The sequence below is a fragment of the Sorex fumeus genome, unplaced genomic scaffold (genome assembly GCF_029834395.1).
Source record: "Sorex fumeus unplaced genomic scaffold, SorFum_2.1 ptg000033l, whole genome shotgun sequence".
Classification (NCBI taxonomy): domain Eukaryota; kingdom Metazoa; phylum Chordata; class Mammalia; order Eulipotyphla; family Soricidae; genus Sorex; species Sorex fumeus.
In genome coordinates, this window is record NW_026606090.1 from 1,861,412 (window position 1) to 1,868,673 (window position 7,262).

At 43.8% G+C, this 7,262-nt stretch overlaps 1 protein-coding gene across 1 annotated transcript; it reads right to left on the bottom strand.

The window, feature by feature from the left end:
* Positions 1–504: 504 nt before the first annotated feature.
* Positions 505–1,049, bottom strand: LOC130026132 (ubiquitin-40S ribosomal protein S27a-like). The gene has a single exon (XM_056116865.1). It carries the CDS (start codon positions 1,047–1,049, stop codon positions 579–581), a length of 471 nt encoding a protein of 156 aa, XP_055972840.1. The 3' UTR covers positions 505–578.
* Between the last annotated feature and the right edge of the window lie 6,213 nt (positions 1,050–7,262).

Below are 7,262 nucleotides of genomic sequence, written 5' to 3' on the forward strand. Positions count from 1 at the left end.
TTCTCTTCATCCTGGCATTAGGGTGCATCAATCAGATAAACGGCAGAAACTGGAAACCATTTTGTTAGGTCGTGATGATGGGAGTTCACAGTTTGAAGGTGGCTCAGCTGGGTAGGACTAATGCAGTTAATTGCTGGGGCAGATTGGGGGGCAGATGGCTTATTTCTCTTTCCCATTATTCCCCCTTCTCAGTCGGGTGCTCCCACTGTATTTACATGGCCGCCCCTTAGGCTTCCAAGAGAAGCTGTAAAATTTGCAAGGCCTTTTGGAGGCTGGGTCCAGCTGGTGCATGAAATCTGGCACCTTTTATTGGGCCAAAACAAATCACAAGGTCTGTTCAGATTCAGGGGAAGGATATTGCCACCTACTCTTTGTGGTAAAAGTTGAAGTGCCATGCGAGAGAGTGTGTGGATATGGGTAGTGAAATGACTATAACAGATTTGGCCAATTTTTGGCCTTTTGTAAGTATCTTCATCTTTCATAATTATTTTTTATGCTTTAAAAATCACTCTTCAGTCAATGAACCAAAACTTAACAGTGTTAAGAGTTCGTGCCCTTTATTAACCCATACAGGTAAATTATTTGTCTTCTGGTTTGTTGAAACAGTATGTCAGACAACATTTGCCACAATAATGTCTGTCAAAGTGGCTGGCCATAAAAACTCCAGCACCACATTCATTTGAAGGGCATTCCCTGCAAAGGCGGCTGGTTTTGCCATCCTCATCCACCTTGTAGTATTTCAGGACAGCCAGTTTAACCTTCTTTCTCTTATGCTTATTCTTCTCGGGAGTGGTGTAAGACTTCTTCTTCCTTTCCTTTGCACCACCCCGAAATCTCAAAATGAGATGAAGAGTGAACTCCTTTTGGATATTATAGTCAGACAAAGAACGTCCATGTTCAAGTTGTTTACCAGAAAAGATCAATTTTTGTTGATGGGGAGGAATTCCTTCCTTATCCTGGATCTTGGCCTTGATATTTTCTATCGTATCCGAGGGTTTGACCATGAGAGTGATAGTCTTCCCCGTAAGGGTTTTCATGAAAATCTGCATTGTGGGAGTGGGTCCACCAGGGATGGTGGATCGAAAGCATCTTTCATAATTATTGCAAAGAAAGCTTTACTTGGACAGGAATGTGGCTCAGTGAAAGAGCAGTAAGCATGAGACCCTGGATTCCATCCCACATACTGCTAGAAATAAATAAATAAATACTTTCAATTAATATGTGTCCCCTAGTGCTCAAACCCTAGAAACCTACACCATTAATCTTCATTATCAGCATGTTCCTTTGTAGCTATAATAGAGTGCCAAGGAAAGTTAGCAGTTTCAAAGTGAGACTCCAGTGAGTGATCCAAATCCAAGCTCTGAGAGAAAAATCAAGACAAAAAATAAGTCAAAGGGAGATTTTCAGAGAAATAATTTCTAAATATTAATAATATGCATGGTGAAAATTGAGATTTTTTTTAGTATTTTTCTTCTTCTATCTAGACTCAACTTCTTCCCAGAATTGAGATTATTCTTATGCCTTCTTTATTATTCCAGAAAAACCCTCAGAGATATTTGGATAAAACTTAATTTTCAAAAGTGTGTTTAAAAAATGTTAACATATAATCTAAGTTAAAATATGTATTAGTAATAGATATAGATGTAGGAAATTTGGAACAAAATTTGAAGATATCTCTAATATGGAGCAAAAGACTAAAATAGAAAATATAAAAAGAGTGTTAAGAGATGATCAATGCAAAGAAATTTAAATGTTTAAAGGCAATTTTATAAATTTGCCTAAGTGAACTAAACATATAGTAATGATTCCATTTAAATAAAAATCACCTGATGTTTTCTTACTAAAATGGTCCACCAGATGCTGAGCATGAAGAATAACAGCACTAGTATTCTTTTTTTTTATGTAGGAGTACTGCTATTTATTCAGCCACTGATTAGCTGATTGAATTGGCATGAACTCCAACCTTACTTTATTTTTCCATTATTTTATAATTTTATTTATTGAATCATCATGAGAGCAGTTACAAAGCTTTCGGGTTTAAGTCTTGGTCATACAATGAAACACCCGTCCCTTCACCAGTGCCCATTCTCCACCACGAAAAACCCCAGTATACCCAGTATACCCTCATCCCACACTCTCCCCCTACCAGTGGAGCAGATGATTTCCACATTACTCTCTCTCTACTTTGATCACATTCAATATTTTGACACCAGACCCACCATTAGTATTTGGGATTTTATCCCAACACTCAGATATGCTGAAAAGGCAACAGTAGACAATTTGTTTTCTATTACTGGTTAAGAATAACATATGATGTTGCGTGGCTGCAGCAGTGGCCGTGCAGTTTTGAAATTTCGAAGTGTTTTTTTCTTTCTTATATTTATTTATTGGATCACTGTGGGAAAAGTTACAAAGCTTTCAGGTTTAAGTTTCGGTCATACAATGATCAAACACCTTTCCCTTCACCATACTTATTTTTCACCACCAAGAACCCCAATATACCCCCCTTCCAATGCCTGTGAGGCAGATGATTTCTACTTAACTCTCTCTCTACTTTGATTACATTCATTATTTCAGCAAAAGATGCACCATTATTGTTTACAATTTCCCCCCAACAATCAGAATTGCTGAAAAGGCATTGTGAAATAATTTGATTTCTATAGCTGGTTATGAGAACTATGGGATGTCACACGGCCACTTTGTGGCCGAGCAATTTTGGATTTCTGATATTTTACTAGGTATGTCTGGAGGGTTCTGCAAAGAGCCAGAATAATTACGAGATTGGTTTCTGTGCGTCTGGTGTTATGGTCATACCGGAGAGCCGCTCGTGGGGGGAAACTCATGACCTCAGTAGGGCGTGAAGGAGGAGCCGGTACCACCCTTCTTCCCATGAGACTGCAGTTGCCCTGTCACCGCTAGCTCATACCTGGCTTTCCAATAAGCTCTGAGGCAGAGGCCACCTTGCTGCCGGGGCAGGTGGGGGGGCGGGAGGCAGAAGGGAGCAATACCCTTTCCCTCCCGGAGAGGCATGGCGCCACAGGTTAACACATGTTCCATTCACTTTTCTGCCATAAGCTGCTGGCCTCTGGATTAAGTCCTTTTGCCTATAGATCCATGGCCCTGGCAGAGAGCCGCTTGTGGGGGGCAACTCATGACCTCGGTAGGGCGTGAGGGACGAGACGGTACCGCCCCTCTTCCCATGAGACTGCAGTTGCCTTGTCACTGCTGGCTCATACCTGGCTTTCCAATAAGCTCTGAGGTGACAGCCACCTTGCTCCCGGGGGAGGGGAAAAAGGCGGAAGCACTAGTATTCTTAACTGCACCTCCATAAAAATCAAACCATGAAAGAAAATAAGGTTTTAAATGCTCTGGGGATGAGCTGAACATTCCAGATGCTTTTGTGGAGTTTCCTCCATAAAATTTTCTATTAGCAACCAAAAAAACTATAAAATTATGACTCTCATAGAACTGAGGAAAAATAATTTTCAGTCATTCAATACTCCAAAGATCTCCCTGAGGCCAGTGAGTAGCTAACAGTATCGGGGAAACAGAGCCCAACAGAAAACCAGGGAACAAAGGGGTGATTAGGGCCTGGAGCGATAGTACAGCAAGTAGGGTATTTGACTTGCACATGACTGACCCTGGTTTGATTCCCAGCATCTCATATGGTCCCCCAAGCACTGCCAGGAGTATTTTCTGAGTGTAGAGCCAGGAGTAACCTCTGTGCAACACCAAGTGTGACCTCCACCCACAAGAAAAGCAAAAAAAAAAAGTGATTAAAGGTGTGATTAAAAGCGCGTATCTTTCCCCTGACCTTAGAAGACAGAGAAGCCAGGGGCTGGTGCTGTCAGAACCTGGAAACTGAGGAGCAAAATTCTGAAAGAGATGGAGCCACAGAGTATCTGGACAGTTCTCTTCTCTAGGCCTCTCCAAGTTCAAACTGTTGAAGTGATAGGCCAAATTCCCAGAAACCACAGCAGGGCACAGAAACCGGGAGGTCAAAAGCTGACCCCTTCTCTTTCTGAGCTCCCTTTTCCCCTAACATCGACCAAACATGCTTGCCACTCAATGCCCCTTTTGCAAACCACAGCACTCAAAAGGAGAGAGAGGGAAATGCCCTGCCACAGAGGCAGGGTGGGATGGGGGATGGGGGGTGGGAGGGATACTGGGATCCATGGTAGTGGGAAATGCGCACTGGTGGAGGGATGGGTGGTTGATCATTCACTTAATCACTTAATCACTAAACTTCCATTAGTCCTCAATTTGCTCGAGCGGGTGCCAGTAACGTCTCCATTTGTCCCTGCCGCGTGGTAGTGTAGCCCAATGGCATCTGTTCGCTCTGGGAACATGAAGAGCCTCAAACCAATCGTTCATGATCTTGACGAAGAAGTCTGACCATCTGGTAGGTGGGCGGCCATGCGGTCTTTTGACATCCCGTGGAATCCAGTCAGTAACAGCTCTAGTCCAGCGGTCATCTTTAAATCTCATTACGTGACCAGCCCATCTGATTTTTGACACCTTGGCAAATGAGACAGCGTCCCTGATTCTTGATCGTCGATGGATGTCGGAACTCTGGATTCTTTCTCTCATTTGAGTGAAACGTGATATTCCAAGCATAGCTCTTTCTATTCTTCTTTGGGAGACCTGAAGAGCATTCTCATCCTGTTTGCGTAGGGCCCAGGTCTCTGAGGCATATGTTAATGCAGGAAGAACAGTGGAATCAAAGAGATGTGCCCGGAGCCAGAGGTTCTTTATCCTCTTAGCTATTTCTTCGACGTTCTTGAAGGCGTTCCAAGACGCTCTCTTCCTCCTGCGCAGCTCGGGTGCCAGGTCATTTGTCATGTTGACTTCTCGACCTAGGTACACATAGCTGTTGCATTCGGAGATGGTCGTTCAGGTGAGAGCGAATGGGGCATCAGGAACGAGGCTGTTTCTCATAAACATTGTCTTCGTAAGATTCAGTTGTAGTCCTACCTTTCCACACTCACGGTCAAAGTGGGCCAGCATTTGTGCCGCTTGGCTGATGTTTGGTGTTATTAAAACAATGTCATCAGCAAAGCAGAGGTGGTGTAGTTGCCGACCATCTATCTTCACTCCCATTCCTTCCCATTCCAGTTGTCGCATGATGTTCTTGAGGCTGGCACTGAAGAGTTTCGGTGAAATGGTATCACCCTGCCGAACCCCTCTCCTGACATCAATGATCACTTCTTTGTAGAATGGTGAGATCCTGGTAGTGAATCCGCAATACAGCTCACGGAGGATCCGGATGTATTGGGCTTGAATGCCCTGATTGGCTAGGGCTTCAATGACCGCTTCCGTCTCAACAGAATCAAAGGCCTTCTTTAAATCAATGAACGTTAAACAGAGCGGCATCTTGAACTCCCGAGAAACCTCCATGAGTTTGGTTATTGTGTGGATATGGTCGATGGTGCTGAATCCTTCGCGGAACCCAGCTTGCTCACATGGTTGTCCGTCATCTAGTGTTCTGCCAATCCTATTTAGGATGACTCGAGTGAACAACTTGTAGATGACAGACAATAGGCAGATCGGGCGATAGTTGCCAATGTCATGGATGTCTCCCTTCTTGAACAGTAGTACGGTCCTGCTGGTTTTCCATTGGGATGGAACCTTGCATTCAGACAGGTAGTGCGTGAAGAGCCGAGCCAGTGTATTGATGAGTACTGACGGCAGGTTCTTCAGGTGTTCAGGTCTGACCTTGTCTGGACCGGGTGCTGTTTGTTTCTTTACCGACGAAATGGCGTGTCAGATTTCAGAAGGGAGAATGTTGGGAATGACATATCCATCCTGTGGAATTTGGTATGTCGGCAAGTGGACATGGCTATCGAAGAGATTTGAGTAGAAGTCATGGATAATCTTCTCCATTGCTGTTCTGGAGGATGTGATGGATCCATCAGGAGGTCGGAGGGCAGTCATCTTGGTCTTGTAGTTGCTGAAGGACAGGCGGGCGTTACGAATACTTTTCCAAAGTAAAAGGATGAAGGAAGACAAAAATGATCGTCTGTACTTTCAATGCACGTACGCTAGCATCAGGTTGATCATTGTATAATTGAAACCCAAGCACAAAAATGTGTAAGTCTGCAACAGTACCTCATGATGTCTCACTATAAATAAATAAATAAATAAATTTTAAAAAGCTGACCCCTTCAGACTTTGATTCATTCACAGAAGGTTCCCTTCTGGGAGCCAAGATCAGTGTTGACAGACAAGCTGCCTCAACTAAAGTCTCTCCAGGCACAGTCAGTGTGGAATGCAGGGGTTTCTGGGCCAGCTTCTTTCTGACCGAGGCCGTCACTTCCGAGTCTCTCTGCATCCTTTGTGCAGGACAATCTGTGTCAGTTGTGTCTCCTTAATTCCCTCTTTCCGGGACACACGTCATTGGACTGAGCGCTAGCCCCGATTCAGCATGACCCTCTGTTAATCATTTCTGCAAAGACTTTCTTTTTTGTGTTTTTATTAGTGAAGCACCCTGAGGTACAGTTGTAGATTTACAAATCTTTGTGCTTCGGTTTCGGTCATAGAATGATCAAATACCCATCCCTCCACCAGTGCCCATTTCCCCCCATCCCCCCTCCCACCCTGCCTCTGTGGCAGTGCATTCCCCTTTGTTCTCTCTCTCCTTTTGGGTGTTGTGGTCTGCAAAAGAGGCATTGAGTGGCAATCATGTTCAGTCCATAGTCTACTTTCAACATGCATTTCCCCTCCTGGGAGGATCCTCCAAACACCCTTTATTTGGTGCTCCCTTCTCTATCTGAACTGCTCTTTCCCCTAGAATACCCGGCTGGCCTCTAAGCTATGGAGTAATCCTCCTGGTGTTGATCTCAGCTATTCTTAAGTATTGATCTCAAATTTTGTTGCTTTTTATCCCCCAGATGAATGCAATCTTTCTATGTCTATCCCTCTCTTTCTGACTCATTTCGCTTAGCATGATACCTTCCATATTGTACCACTTGTATGTAAATTTCATGACTTCATCTTTTCTAACAGCTACATAGTACTCCATTGTGTAGATGTACCAAAGTTTCTTTAACCAGTCATCTGTTCTTGGGCACTCAGGTTTCTTCCAGTTTCTGGCTATTGTAAAGAGTGCTGCAATGAACAAACAAGTGCAGATGTCACTTCAACTACGCATTTTTGCCTCTCTGGGGTATATTCCCAGGAGTGGTATCGCTGGGTCAAATGGGAGCTCAATGTCTAATTTTTTGAGAAACGTCAATACTGTTTTCCAAAAGGGCTGAACTAGT